Source organism: Amblyraja radiata, chromosome 23 (genome assembly GCF_010909765.2).
Source record: "Amblyraja radiata isolate CabotCenter1 chromosome 23, sAmbRad1.1.pri, whole genome shotgun sequence".
Lineage (NCBI taxonomy): Eukaryota > Metazoa > Chordata > Chondrichthyes > Rajiformes > Rajidae > Amblyraja > Amblyraja radiata.
This window is the reverse complement of record NC_045978.1, coordinates 33,077,863-33,095,278: the sequence shown is the minus strand read 5'-3', so window position 1 is coordinate 33,095,278 and position 17,416 is coordinate 33,077,863. Positions and strand designations below refer to the sequence as shown.

At 45.9% G+C, this 17,416-nt stretch overlaps 1 protein-coding gene across 1 annotated transcript in view; it reads right to left on the bottom strand.

Moving 5' to 3' along the window:
- Positions 1 to 8,155: 8,155 nt before the first annotated feature.
- The window catches only part of LOC116986075, a 77,832-nt gene continuing 68,571 nt past the window's right edge, over positions 8,156 to 17,416 (bottom strand). The window contains exons 11-14 of the mRNA XM_033041255.1: positions 16,611 to 16,637; positions 13,963 to 14,051; positions 9,820 to 10,012; positions 8,156 to 8,377 (exon numbers count right to left, since the gene is read on the bottom strand). Of these exons, the coding sequence (XP_032897146.1) occupies positions 8,156 to 8,377; positions 9,820 to 10,012; positions 13,963 to 14,051; positions 16,611 to 16,637 (531 nt within the window). The remainder of the gene's footprint in view (positions 8,378 to 9,819; positions 10,013 to 13,962; positions 14,052 to 16,610; positions 16,638 to 17,416) is intronic.

The following is a 17,416-nucleotide window of genomic DNA, read 5'->3' as shown; positions in this document are numbered from 1 at the left end:
CACTGAAACTGTTACACTGCAATGCTGAGAAAGCATCCTAGTACTTTTTTCCTCGCTCCACCTATTGTACTTGTGTTTGGCATGATTGTATTCATGTGTAGTATTATCGAATTTGATTGAACAGCACACAAACAAAACATTTTCACTGTATCTCTGTGCATGTGATGATAATAATAAAGCTAAACTTAATCCATTGGACCACTCTAGATTTCAGTTTTGTACGCCAAGGTTAGGGTGCAACTATAACTGGAGCCAGCCTTCATACCTGGAAATATTCATTGCATGTTTTAATGATGAGCTCAAAGTAGGATCCGGCATTGATGGGAATCTGGTGCTTTATCTCTTCAGTTCCCCATATGTTATTCACCAGCGTGTTGCAGATCACGGCGGATTGATCGTAACGCACGTTGAAGTGAAAAGCAATGTCTGAGTTGCTGCACACAAAGTTCACAGCGAATCTGCAAAGCAAAGTTCAATCAATCAGCTTCTCTGAGATGCACAGCTTTGGTCACCAGCAATAGCTTTGGCTGGGATGTGGAACTATGTTTCTCAAAGGCAGACTGCCATTTGAAGAATGTACCTGTATCTAATACTGTTATTGAAGGGAGGTCATTTGGAAGCTTCCCTTTCAGGGGCGGCACGGTGGCGCAGCGGTAGGGTTGCTGCCTTACAGCGCTGTAAACCTGGATTTGATCCTGACTACGGGTGCTGTCTGTACGGAGTTTGCATGTTCTCCCTGTGTCCAGCGTGGGTTTTCTTCAAGATCTTTGGTTTCTACCCACACTCCAAAGATGTACAGATTTGTACTTGGTATAATTGCCTTGGTATAAATGTAAATTGTCCCTAGTGTGTATAGGATAGTGTTAATGTGCGGGGGTCGCTGGTCGATGCGGACTTGGTCGGCCGATAGGATTGTTTCCATGCTGTACTTTGGATCCGTCTTTGTACAAACAGGTACTTTGGATCCGTCTTCGCTAAGGAGGACACAAACAATCTCCCTGATGTACATGTGGCCAGAGGATCTGGGGTGATGGAGGAACTGAGGGAAATGCACATTAGGCAGGATATGGTTTTGGATAGACTGATGGGACTGAAGACCAAAGACACTAGAGCGGCTGAAGACTGATAAATCCCAGGGCCTGATGGTCTGCATCCAAACATACTGAAGGAGGTGGCTCCGGAAATGGCCAGTGTGAGGCCCACCTCATATTTCGCTTGGGCAGTTTACACCCCACCGGTATGAACATTGACTTCTTCAATTTCAGGTAGCCCCTGCTCTCTCCTCCCCTTCCCAGCTCTCCCTCAGCCCACTGTCTCCGCCTCTTCCTTTCTTCTTCCCGTCCCCCCCCCCCACCCTCACATCAGTCTGAGATGGGTCTCGACCCGAACATCGCCTGTTTCCTACGTTCTATAGATGCTGCCTCACCCGCTGAGTTCCTCCAGCATTTTTGTCTACCTATTCACAGTTCTGTTATCCCACTATTCTCACCCACTCCCTACACATCGGGGCAATTTTACAGAGACAAGTTATAATCTACAAAGCCAACGCATCTTTGGGATGTGGGAGGAAACCCACACGCTTGCAGGGAGAATGTGCAAATTCACAGACAGTGCCGAGGACAGGATCGAACACAGATCTCTGGCGTGTGAGGCTGCAAGTCTACCAGCTGTGCCAGTATATTTTGTTTTCCAACACACCAAAAATTATAGGTTGATAACTTTGGATACTAAAAAAAAAGAATATATAGATTTTCAGTCTTAAATCTCCAAGTGACGCTATGTCCCCCTTTAAAGCTACTGTATGTTTTAATTCAGTTCAAGACTATGGGGCAGTACATTGGCCATAAAGTTGCTGCCTAAAAGTGCCAGAGACCCGGAATTGATCCTGAATATGGGTGCTGTCTGTATGGAGTTTGCTCCTTTTCCCTTTGATCGCATGGGTTTTCTCCGGGTGCTCCACATTCCAAAGGTGTGCAGGAACCTATTTCTGACCCAACCCTAAACGTAATATTTTCCTTTTGTCCAGAGATTCTGTCTGACCTGTTGAGTTACTCCAGCTTTTTGTGTCTATCTTTAGTTTAAACCAGCATCTGCAGTTCCTTCCTACACACACGATACTATACGATAGAACTTTATTCATCCCAGGAGGGAAATTGTGTGTGTGTGTGTGTGTGGGTATATATATTAAACACACACACACACATATATATTTTATAGTTATATATTCATATATAAATATATACCGTTTTGTTTTCTCGTTTATAACCTTGTTTACAGAGTACTATGTTTACATATTCTGTTGTGCTGCTGCAAGTAAGGATTTCATTGTTCTAACTGGGACGTGAGAGAATAAAACACTCTTGACTCTTGACTTACTCCGCTACTGTGTGGGATAGAACTAGTGTACGGGTGATCGGTGGTTGGCATGGACTCGGTGGGCCGAAGGGCCTGTTTCCACGCTGTATCTTTAAATTAAACTAAAAACACTAAAAACAGAGGGAGTCTAAAGAAGGGTCTCTACCCAAAACGTTACCCAATTTCTTCTATCCAGAGTTGCTGGCTGCTCCATGGAGTTCCCCCGCACAATTAAAGCATGGAATAGTCTTCACCCTACCATAGTTACCCAACCAGATGCAACAAAATTTAAGGTAGCTCTATTTACCCCAAGAACCCTTTTTTGTTTAAGTCCAAGTCGAGAGTCAAGAGAGTTTTATTGTCATGTGTCCCAGATAGGACAATGAAATTCTTGCTTCCTGCAGCACAACAGAATATGTAAACATTGTACAGAACAGGAGATAAGAGTTCAGTGTGTTTATATACCATAGACCATATATACACTATAAATAAACAGATAAAATGCAATAGGCTGTTATTGTTCAGCCTTCCACCACCTCCAGTTTAAATTCCATTTAGAATATAGTTTTGGAGGACCAGGAAATCAGAAGCAAGAGTTATCCCAGGGAGTTACTCCATCTCCAGGGTCAGAGAGTGATTCTGCGTTGGTTTTCAGCGGAAGCGGCGACCAGTGGCAGTGTGCATGTGCAGGGCGGCCGATGATGTGCTGGCCGTGGTTGTGCGTATGTGCAGGGGGGAGGATGTGCTGGCCGTAGGAATGCGCATGCGCAAGGCGGCCTGCCGTGCCTGCAGATGAGGAGCGAACGAAGCCCGGTGGCCCGGAAATGGATACGGATGGCGGGCGGAGACGGAGAGTGACAGAGAAAGCGAGAGAGATAAAGATGGGGGCCTGCCCGGAGGACATAAACGGCATGTGTCCTGCCTTGGCCGGAGGCCCCCGAGATTTCGAGGCACTAGCCTTCAGCCTATGAAGCCTCGTGGTAAATCCGGCTCTGCGAGGCCCCCCTAGATCTCGAGGTCCTAGGCTTAAGCAGATGAAGCCTATACGTAAATCTGGCCCTGGGATGCAGGGTGACTTGGACAGGTTGGGTGAGTGGGCAGATGCAGTTTAATGTGAATAAATGTGAGGTTATCCACTTTGGTGACAAAAACAGGAAGGCAGATTATTATCTAAATTGTGTCAAATTGGGAAAAGGGGAAGCACAACGGGATCTGGGTGTCCTTGTTCATCAGTAACTAAAAGTAAGTATGCAGGTACAGCAGGCAGTGAAGAAAGCGAATGGCATGTTGGTCTTCAAAACAAGAGGAGTTGAGTATAGGAGCAAAGAGGTCCTTCTGCAGTTGTGCAGGGCCCTAGTGAGACCACACCTGGAGTATTGTGTGCAGTTTTGGTCTCCAAATTTGAGGAAGGACATTCTTGCTATGGAGGGAGTGCAGCGTAGGTTCACCAGGTTAATTCCCGGGATGGCGGGACTGTCATATGTTGATAGAATGGAGATGCTGGGCTTGTACACTCTGGAATTTAGATGGATGAGAGGGGATCTTATTGAAGTGCTGGAGTAACAGCAGGTCAGGCAGCATCTCTGGAGAACATGGCTAACTGACATTTTGTGTCAAGACCCTTCTACAGACTGATTGTGCGGGTGGGGGAGGGTTGGGGGGAGAAAGCTCGGAGAGAGAAAGGACAGGATATAGCGTGGCAGGTAATAGGTGAACACAGGTGAAGGAGGGCATTAATAGACTGATTGTTCCATAAAGACCAAAGATGAGAAAAAAGGAAGGTGTGAAACAAGAGGATTGAAAATTTGCTAATTATGGAGCCAGAGGAAGGAATGTAGGTGGAGGGGGAGTGGTGGGAAGAAATAGGTGCACGTCAGCTTGGAGAAAATGGATGAGGCGCTGTTGCTCCTTTAGCAAGGAAGATGTCAGATGGTGTGGGAGGTGCAAGAGCTAGGGAAACTAGAAAAATGTAATATAGAATCCTTCCAGGAATGTCGGTGGGAGAAGGTGTCACACTCTTTACCTCAATTGCCTAAGTTCTAACTATGTTACCTCATAGCTTTTTCTGGCACTTGTCCTTGAATTATCACCATCTTCCCATCCTGAAGTCCGCCCGGTATTTTCCCAATAAAGGGGATTGTCTGAAAGAGGAACAAATATACTTAGAATAATAAAAGCCTAATTTTATCCCAAAGAGTCAGTGTCTACAGCAGCGTTTCTTAACCTTTTTACCCTTGCGAAACCCTTCAAATAATTTTCAGGTCTCTGGGAACCCCTGAGTTGGGGGTTGCCGAGCCCGCCGCCATTTTGAAACGCGTCACAATGGCAATCTCTGGCGTCACAACGGGGACCCGTCAGCAGTTGGGGGAGGATTTCCGGGCTGAGACCGCCATTTTAACATCCAGCATTGTATATAGGTGAGTGTTACTGTGGGAATATTGCGTTGGGGGAGGGGGACCCAATGGGTCCACGCTTGGTCTAGTTCAGGGGTGTCAAACACATTTTAGTTCACGGGCCGGATTGGGCAAAATGCGACTTCATGCGGACCGCATCAGTTGTGCACGTACAAACGCACGCTCCCACAGCTTTTGTTGCCTTCGTTTTTTCAACTTGCTCTCATGTGTCTCAGTCTCTGCTATAACTACAAAGTGTTTCACTTTACAAATTTTGTTTCTTATGCATGCATTACTTTTATGATTGGTAGTAACTTACAGTCTTAGGTTATAAGAAAGTTGTGATGAAAGAGATAAAAAACAATGCAATTTCAGGGCTGCCAACTCTCACGCTTTGAGCGTGACACTCACGCATTTCAGCCAACTCTCACGCCCTCACGCTGAAGACAGAATTCTCACGCTGACAGGCTGTCTTCAGTCCCTGCACAGCAAAGATCCTATAGCGGAGTTTGTCTCAAGTTTGCGCCGCATGACAGCGATCTGTACGGATTGGGGAAGCGCGTCAGTCCCGGGCAGTGGGTGCCAGCGCTTTTGTGAGCCGTCTGCGAGCGATGCGCTTCCGGCTGCCGCGGCAACCTCGCTCCCTCCCTCCCTCCCTCCTGCCCTCAACTCACACGGCAGCGCCAACGCCGCCAATCCACGCTGCACCGTGCCCGCCAGACTCCCCATTGGGCGGCCCGGGAAAGAGGGGGAGGGGAGAAAGAGAGAGAAGAGAGAGAAAAAAAAGGGCGGGATGGAGGCAAAGAGAGACAGGGGGAGCGAATGTAGAAAGGGGATGAAGGAAGGGGAGAAAGAGGAAGCGTGAGGAAATTGGTCTGCCATGTCCTTGTACCCCATGATCAATTCACCTGTTTCTGACTGCAAGGGACCTACATTTGTTTTAACTAATCTTTTTCTCTTCACATATCTATAAAAACTTTTGCAGTCAGTTTTTATGTTCCCTGCCAGTTTTCGTTCATAATCTATTTTCCCTTTCCTAATTAAGCCATTTGTCCTCCTCTGCTGGACTCTGAATTTCTCCCAGTCCTCTGGTGGGCTGCTTTTTCTGTCTAATTTGTATGCTTCATCTTTTGTTTTGATACTATCCCTGATTTCCCTTGTTATCCACAGATGCACTACCTTTCCTGATTTATTCTTTTGCCAAACTGGGATGCCAAATTGATGTAGTTCATCCAAGCAGTCTTTTAATGCCTTCCATTGCATATCCACCGTCAACCCTTTAAGAATCAATTGCCAGTCTATCTTGGCCAATTCACGTCTCATACCCTCAAAGTTACCTTTCTTTAAGTTCAGAACCCTTGTTTCTGAATTAATTATGTCACTCTCCATTCTAATGATGAAGTCAACCATATTATGGTCACTCTTGCCCAAGGGGCCACTCACAACAAGACTGCTAACTAACCCTTCCCCATTACTCAATACCCAGTCTAGAATAGCCAGCTCTCTCGTTGGTTCCTCTACATGTTGGTTTAGAAAACTATCCCGCATACATTCCAAGAAATCCTCTTCGTCAGCCAATTTGATTCACCCAATCTATATGTAGATTGAAGTCACCCATTATAACTGTTTTACCTTTGTTGCACGCATTTCTAATTTCCTGTTTGATGCCACCCCCAACTCCACTACTACTGTTAGGTGGCCTGTACACAACTTCCACTAGCGTTTTCTGCCCCTTAGTGTTTCACAGCTCTACCCATATTGATTCCACATCCTCCAAGCTAATGTCCTTCCTTTCTATTGTATTAATTTCCTCTCTAACCAGCAACGCTACCCCACCTCCTTTTCCTTTCTGTCTATCCCTCCTGAATATTGAATATCCCTGGATATTCAGCTCCCGGCCGTGGTCACCCTGGAGCCATGTCTCCGTGATCTCAACTATATCATAGTCATTAATAGCTATCTGCATATTCAACTTATCCACCTTATTACGAATGCTCCTTGCATTGAGACACAAAGCCTCCAGGCTTGTTTTTACAATACCCTTACCCCTTATACAATTATGTTGAAAACTGCTCTCTCTCACCATCCCCTCTCCCTTCCCAGTTCTCCCACTAATCCCACTGTCTCCGCCTACTTTTGTTTGTCTCACCCCCTCCCCTGACATCAGTCTGAAGAAGGGTCTCAATCCGAAACGTCACGCATTCCTTCTCACCATAGATGCTGCCTCACTTGCTGAGTTTCACCATCATTTTGTGTCTACCTTGGAATTTACCAGCATCTGCAGTTCTTTCGTGAACAAATACTTACTGGATTAGCCACTTTGGATGGTGTGATCTGTAAAACAATAACATAAAATGTTAGTACTTACTCCATGGTTGGCACTCTACTCCCACCCTTAAACAAAGCCACAAAAACTGGATACCATCACTAAGAAACACTATGAAGCAGCAAGGGATTGATTTTCCTTGAGAAATTTCAAAAAAGTATTAAGAAGGTAGACACAAAATGTCGGAGAAACTCGGCGTCCCTGGATAGAAGGAAAGGGTGATGTTTCGGGTCGAGACCCTTCTTCAGACTGATAAGGTAATAAGAACACGTGCCAGGCCAAGCCAGGTGTGACTGTGATGTTCATTAGTACCCATCCAGTGAACACCACTTTAGCCTGACATCCCAGGTTTCCAAATGTACCTAACACCGCACCCTGGTACGAACCATCTCTCCCGATGCTTTCCTGCAAGCAGGCAGCTGTGTTGAAGATATAATGCCCACTGAGATCACAGGACGCGCTGCAGCCGGGAAGATAAGTGATAACCCCTGCTCGAGCGGTAGCGGTGATGAACGAGATCTCATTAGCGCATCTGGTAGTGCCGCTGCCTCACAGACCTGTATTCAGTCCTGGTCTCGGGAGCTGTCTGTGTGGAGTTCTCATGTTCACCCTGTGACCGCGTAATTTTCGAACCGATGCCCCAGTTTCCTCCCACGTCCCACAGACACAGGAGGCTCAATTGTAATCATGTATGTCTTTCCGCTGACTGGTTAGCACGCAACAAAAGCTTTTCACTGTACCTCAGTACACATAACAATAAACTAAACTCTTTATTTTCTCTGTGAGAGTCTTTAAAACTCTTCTTCAAAGAGCTGTGGAAGCAGATTCTTTGAATATGTTTAAGACAGAGGTTGAGAGGATCTTGAGGAGTGAGGAGGTGTGGAAGGTCACCGTGAGTGGGAAAGGATGTGGGGTTGAAGTTACGAGCAGGTTGGCAATTATCTAATTTAGAGATGGGGCAGCAGGTTCGAGGGGCCAAATGGCCCATTAATTTGGATGCCAGACCATCTGGGCCTCCTTTGTGTGTACTCCTGCTGTGTGAGGAGGCAGCCTGTGAAAATTTGCAACCAAACTCCCATCGTTAGCAGAGGCAGTGCTGAACACCAGTGATGGGCCTGGTTGCCTCAGTCTCTGCCCTTCCACACTGGGCTTGGGCTCGGTAAGTAAACAGTGTGATACCCACGTCTGGTTCTTTGAAGGTGATGGCATTCACATGAACATCTTTGGCAATCTTCAGGGTGTCGACTCCCTTAAAGGGAATCTTGTGTCCGAACTCCAGGAAATGCTGCCCGTCCACAGAGACCTGTGGAAGAAGAGAACATCCGTGTTACTTAGAAAAAAAGCCAGGAGTCAAACCGCATGAAAACAGGCCCATTGAGTCAATGCCGGCAATCAATTACCCAATTACAATGAAATATTCCCCCCAGAATTCATGAGCACCCCTTACTCCATACACAAGGCTTACATTCCACTTCCAAGATTCAATGGTTGTAATTCCATACAGTACATCTCCATCCACCCACAATCTCCCTCTGATTTCCTCTGGCATTCCAAAGGCGTTTGAGTCAGTAAGTTAGTTGGCCCCGAATGTGTAGATGAGGGGGAGAATTTGGGTGTTGGGAATGTGAGAGGAAATTGATACATGGAAATAAGTGTAAGAAATATCTCTAAACATTTTATATTAATGGGGATTTGCCCTGAGAGCTTGCGTAGACCCAATGGGCCGAATGGCCTATTTTTATATTGTAAGTATTGTTTTGAGTTATAAAGTATTACAGCAAGGTAAAATGCCCTTTGACCCAACTTGACAAAGATGCCCATCAATATTAGCCCCGTGTTGATGGTGATGATCTATCCTAAATGAATGAATAAGTTTATGAATGAATTAATACGTTTATTGGCCAAGTATTCACATACAAGAAATTTGCTTGGTGCTCCGCCCGCAAGTGACAACATGACATACAGTGACAGTTAGAACTGATGACCAGTTTGGCTCACTTCCAATTTTATTTTCAAAACTAAAATGTTAAACTGAAATGGTTTCTGAAAAACTTTCAGCACTCTTTTCATCCACCACACATGGCAAATGATGTTGGAGAGTTCCCAAGTTCCATTCACAGCAATGCTGGAATTCAACACCCATGGCCGGGGAAGAATATAGATCTAGCCTTTTGGTCTGTGTAGGAAAGAACTGCAGATGCTGGTTTAAGTCGAATTCCATCACACAAACCAGACTCCCCACCATTGACTCTTTCTACACTTCTTGCTACCTCTGGAAAGCAGCCAACATAATCAAGGATCACCCAGATCATCCTTTCTTCTCCCCACTCCTATCAGACAGAAGATACAGAAGCTTAAAGTGTGTCCCACCAGACTCAGGAACAGCTTCTTCTCTTCTTGTTATCAGGCTTTAGAATGGTTCTTTCGTAGGATACAGTCTTGATTCTTCAACCTACTTCATTGTGAACATTGGACTTATTCACTGAAACTGTTACACTGCAATGCTGAGAAAGCATCCTAGTACTTTTTTCCTCGCTCCACCTATTGTACTTGTGTTTGGCATGATTGTATTCATGTGTAGTATTATCGAATTTGATTGAACAGCACACAAACAAAACATTTTCACTGTATCTCTGTGCATGTGATGATAATAATAAAGCTAAACTTAATCCATTGGACCACTCTAGATTTCAGTTTTGTACGCCAAGGTTAGGGTGCAACTATAACTGGAGCCAGCCTTCATACCTGGAAATATTCATTGCATGTTTTAATGATGAGCTCAAAGTAGGATCCGGCATTGATGGGAATCTGGTGCTTTATCTCTTCAGTTCCCCATATGTTATTCACCAGCGTGTTGCAGATCACGGCGGATTGATCGTAACGCACGTTGAAGTGAAAAGCAATGTCTGAGTTGCTGCACACAAAGTTCACAGCGAATCTGCAAAGCAAAGTTCAATCAATCAGCTTCTCTGAGATGCACAGCTTTGGTCACCAGCAATAGCTTTGGCTGGGATGTGGAACTATGTTTCTCAAAGGCAGACTGCCATTTGAAGAATGTACCTGTATCTAATACTGTTATTGAAGGGAGGTCATTTGGAAGCTTCCCTTTCAGGGGCGGCACGGTGGCGCAGCGGTAGGGTTGCTGCCTTACAGCGCTGTAAACCTGGATTTGATCCTGACTACGGGTGCTGTCTGTACGGAGTTTGCATGTTCTCCCTGTGTCCAGCGTGGGTTTTCTTCAAGATCTTTGGTTTCTACCCACACTCCAAAGATGTACAGATTTGTACTTGGTATAATTGCCTTGGTATAAATGTAAATTGTCCCTAGTGTGTATAGGATAGTGTTAATGTGCGGGGGTCGCTGGTCGATGCGGACTTGGTCGGCCGATAGGATTGTTTCCATGCTGTACTTTGGATCCGTCTTTGTACAAACAGGTACTTTGGATCCGTCTTCGCTAAGGAGGACACAAACAATCTCCCTGATGTACATGTGGCCAGAGGATCTGGGGTGATGGAGGAACTGAGGGAAATGCACATTAGGCAGGATATGGTTTTGGATAGACTGATGGGACTGAAGACCAAAGACACTAGAGCGGCTGAAGACTGATAAATCCCAGGGCCTGATGGTCTGCATCCAAACATACTGAAGGAGGTGGCTCCGGAAATGGCCAGTGTGAGGCCCACCTCATATTTCGCTTGGGCAGTTTACACCCCACCGGTATGAACATTGACTTCTTCAATTTCAGGTAGCCCCTGCTCTCTCCTCCCCTTCCCAGCTCTCCCTCAGCCCACTGTCTCCGCCTCTTCCTTTCTTCTTCCCGTCCCCCCCCCCACCCTCACATCAGTCTGAGATGGGTCTCGACCCGAACATCGCCTGTTTCCTACGTTCTATAGATGCTGCCTCACCCGCTGAGTTCCTCCAGCATTTTTGTCTACCTATTCACAGTTCTGTTATCCCACTATTCTCACCCACTCCCTACACATCGGGGCAATTTTACAGAGACAAGTTATAATCTACAAAGCCAACGCATCTTTGGGATGTGGGAGGAAACCCACACGCTTGCAGGGAGAATGTGCAAATTCACAGACAGTGCCGAGGACAGGATCGAACACAGATCTCTGGCGTGTGAGGCTGCAAGTCTACCAGCTGTGCCAGTATATTTTGTTTTCCAACACACCAAAAATTATAGGTTGATAACTTTGGATACTAAAAAAAAAGAATATATAGATTTTCAGTCTTAAATCTCCAAGTGACGCTATGTCCCCCTTTAAAGCTACTGTATGTTTTAATTCAGTTCAAGACTATGGGGCAGTACATTGGCCATAAAGTTGCTGCCTAAAAGTGCCAGAGACCCGGAATTGATCCTGAATATGGGTGCTGTCTGTATGGAGTTTGCTCCTTTTCCCTTTGATCGCATGGGTTTTCTCCGGGTGCTCCACATTCCAAAGGTGTGCAGGAACCTATTTCTGACCCAACCCTAAACGTAATATTTTCCTTTTGTCCAGAGATTCTGTCTGACCTGTTGAGTTACTCCAGCTTTTTGTGTCTATCTTTAGTTTAAACCAGCATCTGCAGTTCCTTCCTACACACACGATACTATACGATAGAACTTTATTCATCCCAGGAGGGAAATTGTGTGTGTGTGTGTGTGTGGGTATATATATTAAACACACACACACACATATATATTTTATAGTTATATATTCATATATAAATATATACCGTTTTGTTTTCTCGTTTATAACCTTGTTTACAGAGTACTATGTTTACATATTCTGTTGTGCTGCTGCAAGTAAGGATTTCATTGTTCTAACTGGGACGTGAGAGAATAAAACACTCTTGACTCTTGACTTACTCCGCTACTGTGTGGGATAGAACTAGTGTACGGGTGATCGGTGGTTGGCATGGACTCGGTGGGCCGAAGGGCCTGTTTCCACGCTGTATCTTTAAATTAAACTAAAAACACTAAAAACAGAGGGAGTCTAAAGAAGGGTCTCTACCCAAAACGTTACCCAATTTCTTCTATCCAGAGTTGCTGGCTGCTCCATGGAGTTCCCCCGCACAATTAAAGCATGGAATAGTCTTCACCCTACCATAGTTACCCAACCAGATGCAACAAAATTTAAGGTAGCTCTATTTACCCCAAGAACCCTTTTTTGTTTAAGTCCAAGTCGAGAGTCAAGAGAGTTTTATTGTCATGTGTCCCAGATAGGACAATGAAATTCTTGCTTCCTGCAGCACAACAGAATATGTAAACATTGTACAGAACAGGAGATAAGAGTTCAGTGTGTTTATATACCATAGACCATATATATACACTATAAATAAACAGATAAAATGCAATAGGCTGTTATTGTTCAGCCTTCCACCACCTCCAGTTTAAATTCCATTTAGAATATAGTTTTGGAGGACCAGGAAATCAGAAGCAAGAGTTATCCCAGGGAGTTACTCCATCTCCAGGGTCAGAGAGTGATTCTGCGTTGGTTTTCAGCGGAAGCGGCGACCAGTGGCAGTGTGCATGTGCAGGGCGGCCGATGATGTGCTGGCCGTGGTTGTGCGTATGTGCAGGGGGGAGGATGTGCTGGCCGTAGGAATGCGCATGCGCAAGGCGGCCTGCCGTGCCTGCAGATGAGGAGCGAACGAAGCCCGGTGGCCCGGAAATGGATACGGATGGCGGGCGGAGACGGAGAGTGACAGAGAAAGCGAGAGAGATAAAGATGGGGGCCTGCCCGGAGGACATAAACGGCATGTGTCCTGCCTTGGCCGGAGGCCCCCGAGATTTCGAGGCACTAGCCTTCAGCCTATGAAGCCTCGTGGTAAATCCGGCTCTGCGAGGCCCCCCTAGATCTCGAGGTCCTAGGCTTAAGCAGATGAAGCCTATACGTAAATCTGGCCCTGGGATGCAGGGTGACTTGGACAGGTTGGGTGAGTGGGCAGATGCAGTTTAATGTGAATAAATGTGAGGTTATCCACTTTGGTGACAAAAACAGGAAGGCAGATTATTATCTAAATTGTGTCAAATTGGGAAAAGGGGAAGCACAACGGGATCTGGGTGTCCTTGTTCATCAGTAACTAAAAGTAAGTATGCAGGTACAGCAGGCAGTGAAGAAAGCGAATGGCATGTTGGTCTTCAAAACAAGAGGAGTTGAGTATAGGAGCAAAGAGGTCCTTCTGCAGTTGTGCAGGGCCCTAGTGAGACCACACCTGGAGTATTGTGTGCAGTTTTGGTCTCCAAATTTGAGGAAGGACATTCTTGCTATGGAGGGAGTGCAGCGTAGGTTCACCAGGTTAATTCCCGGGATGGCGGGACTGTCATATGTTGATAGAATGGAGATGCTGGGCTTGTACACTCTGGAATTTAGATGGATGAGAGGGGATCTTATTGAAGTGCTGGAGTAACAGCAGGTCAGGCAGCATCTCTGGAGAACATGGCTAACTGACATTTTGTGTCAAGACCCTTCTACAGACTGATTGTGCGGGTGGGGGAGGGTTGGGGGGAGAAAGCTCGGAGAGAGAAAGGACAGGATATAGCGTGGCAGGTAATAGGTGAACACAGGTGAAGGAGGGCATTAATAGACTGATTGTTCCATAAAGACCAAAGATGAGAAAAAAGGAAGGTGTGAAACAAGAGGATTGAAAATTTGCTAATTATGGAGCCAGAGGAAGGAATGTAGGTGGAGGGGGAGTGGTGGGAAGAAATAGGTGCACGTCAGCTTGGAGAAAATGGATGAGGCGCTGTTGCTCCTTTAGCAAGGAAGATGTCAGATGGTGTGGGAGGTGCAAGAGCTAGGGAAACTAGAAAAATGTAATATAGAATCCTTCCAGGAATGTCGGTGGGAGAAGGTGTCACACTCTTTACCTCAATTGCCTAAGTTCTAACTATGTTACCTCATAGCTTTTTCTGGCACTTGTCCTTGAATTATCACCATCTTCCCATCCTGAAGTCCGCCCGGTATTTTCCCAATAAAGGGGATTGTCTGAAAGAGGAACAAATATACTTAGAATAATAAAAGCCTAATTTTATCCCAAAGAGTCAGTGTCTACAGCAGCGTTTCTTAACCTTTTTACCCTTGCGAAACCCTTCAAATAATTTTCAGGTCTCTGGGAACCCCTGAGTTGGGGGTTGCCGAGCCCGCCGCCATTTTGAAACGCGTCACAATGGCAATCTCTGGCGTCACAACGGGGACCCGTCAGCAGTTGGGGGAGGATTTCCGGGCTGAGACCGCCATTTTAACATCCAGCATTGTATATAGGTGAGTGTTACTGTGGGAATATTGCGTTGGGGGAGGGGGACCCAATGGGTCCACGCTTGGTCTAGTTCAGGGGTGTCAAACACATTTTAGTTCACGGGCCGGATTGGGCAAAATGCGACTTCATGCGGACCGCATCAGTTGTGCACGTACAAACGCACGCTCCCACAGCTTTTGTTGCCTTCGTTTTTTCAACTTGCTCTCATGTGTCTCAGTCTCTGCTATAACTACAAAGTGTTTCACTTTACAAATTTTGTTTCTTATGCATGCATTACTTTTATGATTGGTAGTAACTTACAGTCTTAGGTTATAAGAAAGTTGTGATGAAAGAGATAAAAAACAATGCAATTTCAGGGCTGCCAACTCTCACGCTTTGAGCGTGACACTCACGCATTTCAGCCAACTCTCACGCCCTCACGCTGAAGACAGAATTCTCACGCTGACAGGCTGTCTTCAGTCCCTGCACAGCAAAGATCCTATAGCGGAGTTTGTCTCAAGTTTGCGCCGCATGACAGCGATCTGTACGGATTGGGGAAGCGCGTCAGTCCCGGGCAGTGGGTGCCAGCGCTTTTGTGAGCCGTCTGCGAGCGATGCGCTTCCGGCTGCCGCGGCAACCTCGCTCCCTCCCTCCCTCCCTCCTGCCCTCAACTCACACGGCAGCGCCAACGCCGCCAATCCACGCTGCACCGTGCCCGCCAGACTCCCCATTGGGCGGCCCGGGAAAGAGGGGGAGGGGAGAAAGAGAGAGAAGAGAGAGAAAAAAAAGGGCGGGATGGAGGCAAAGAGAGACAGGGGGAGCGAATGTAGAAAGGGGATGAAGGAAGGGGAGAAAGAGGAAGCGTGAGGAAATTGGTCTGCCATGTCCTTGTACCCCATGATCAATTCACCTGTTTCTGACTGCAAGGGACCTACATTTGTTTTAACTAATCTTTTTCTCTTCACATATCTATAAAAACTTTTGCAGTCAGTTTTTATGTTCCCTGCCAGTTTTCGTTCATAATCTATTTTCCCTTTCCTAATTAAGCCATTTGTCCTCCTCTGCTGGACTCTGAATTTCTCCCAGTCCTCTGGTGGGCTGCTTTTTCTGTCTAATTTGTATGCTTCATCTTTTGTTTTGATACTATCCCTGATTTCCCTTGTTATCCACAGATGCACTACCTTTCCTGATTTATTCTTTTGCCAAACTGGGATGCCAAATTGATGTAGTTCATCCAAGCAGTCTTTTAATGCCTTCCATTGCATATCCACCGTCAACCCTTTAAGAATCAATTGCCAGTCTATCTTGGCCAATTCACGTCTCATACCCTCAAAGTTACCTTTCTTTAAGTTCAGAACCCTTGTTTCTGAATTAATTATGTCACTCTCCATTCTAATGATGAAGTCAACCATATTATGGTCACTCTTGCCCAAGGGGCCACTCACAACAAGACTGCTAACTAACCCTTCCCCATTACTCAATACCCAGTCTAGAATAGCCAGCTCTCTCGTTGGTTCCTCTACATGTTGGTTTAGAAAACTATCCCGCATACATTCCAAGAAATCCTCTTCGTCAGCCAATTTGATTCACCCAATCTATATGTAGATTGAAGTCACCCATTATAACTGTTTTACCTTTGTTGCACGCATTTCTAATTTCCTGTTTGATGCCACCCCCAACTCCACTACTACTGTTAGGTGGCCTGTACACAACTTCCACTAGCGTTTTCTGCCCCTTAGTGTTTCACAGCTCTACCCATATTGATTCCACATCCTCCAAGCTAATGTCCTTCCTTTCTATTGTATTAATTTCCTCTCTAACCAGCAACGCTACCCCACCTCCTTTTCCTTTCTGTCTATCCCTCCTGAATATTGAATATCCCTGGATATTCAGCTCCCGGCCGTGGTCACCCTGGAGCCATGTCTCCGTGATCTCAACTATATCATAGTCATTAATAGCTATCTGCATATTCAACTTATCCACCTTATTACGAATGCTCCTTGCATTGAGACACAAAGCCTCCAGGCTTGTTTTTACAATACCCTTACCCCTTATACAATTATGTTGAAAACTGCTCTCTCTCACCATCCCCTCTCCCTTCCCAGTTCTCCCACTAATCCCACTGTCTCCGCCTACTTTTGTTTGTCTCACCCCCTCCCCTGACATCAGTCTGAAGAAGGGTCTCAATCCGAAACGTCACGCATTCCTTCTCACCATAGATGCTGCCTCACTTGCTGAGTTTCACCATCATTTTGTGTCTACCTTGGAATTTACCAGCATCTGCAGTTCTTTCGTGAACAAATACTTACTGGATTAGCCACTTTGGATGGTGTGATCTGTAAAACAATAACATAAAATGTTAGTACTTACTCCATGGTTGGCACTCTACTCCCACCCTTAAACAAAGCCACAAAAACTGGATACCATCACTAAGAAACACTATGAAGCAGCAAGGGATTGATTTTCCTTGAGAAATTTCAAAAAAGTATTAAGAAGGTAGACACAAAATGTCGGAGAAACTCGGCGTCCCTGGATAGAAGGAAAGGGTGATGTTTCGGGTCGAGACCCTTCTTCAGACTGATAAGGTAATAAGAACACGTGCCAGGCCAAGCCAGGTGTGACTGTGATGTTCATTAGTACCCATCCAGTGAACACCACTTTAGCCTGACATCCCAGGTTTCCAAATGTACCTAACACCGCACCCTGGTACGAACCATCTCTCCCGATGCTTTCCTGCAAGCAGGCAGCTGTGTTGAAGATATAATGCCCACTGAGATCACAGGACGCGCTGCAGCCGGGAAGATAAGTGATAACCCCTGCTCGAGCGGTAGCGGTGATGAACGAGATCTCATTAGCGCATCTGGTAGTGCCGCTGCCTCACAGACCTGTATTCAGTCCTGGTCTCGGGAGCTGTCTGTGTGGAGTTCTCATGTTCACCCTGTGACCGCGTAATTTTCGAACCGATGCCCCAGTTTCCTCCCACGTCCCACAGACACAGGAGGCTCAATTGTAATCATGTATGTCTTTCCGCTGACTGGTTAGCACGCAACAAAAGCTTTTCACTGTACCTCAGTACACATAACAATAAACTAAACTCTTTATTTTCTCTGTGAGA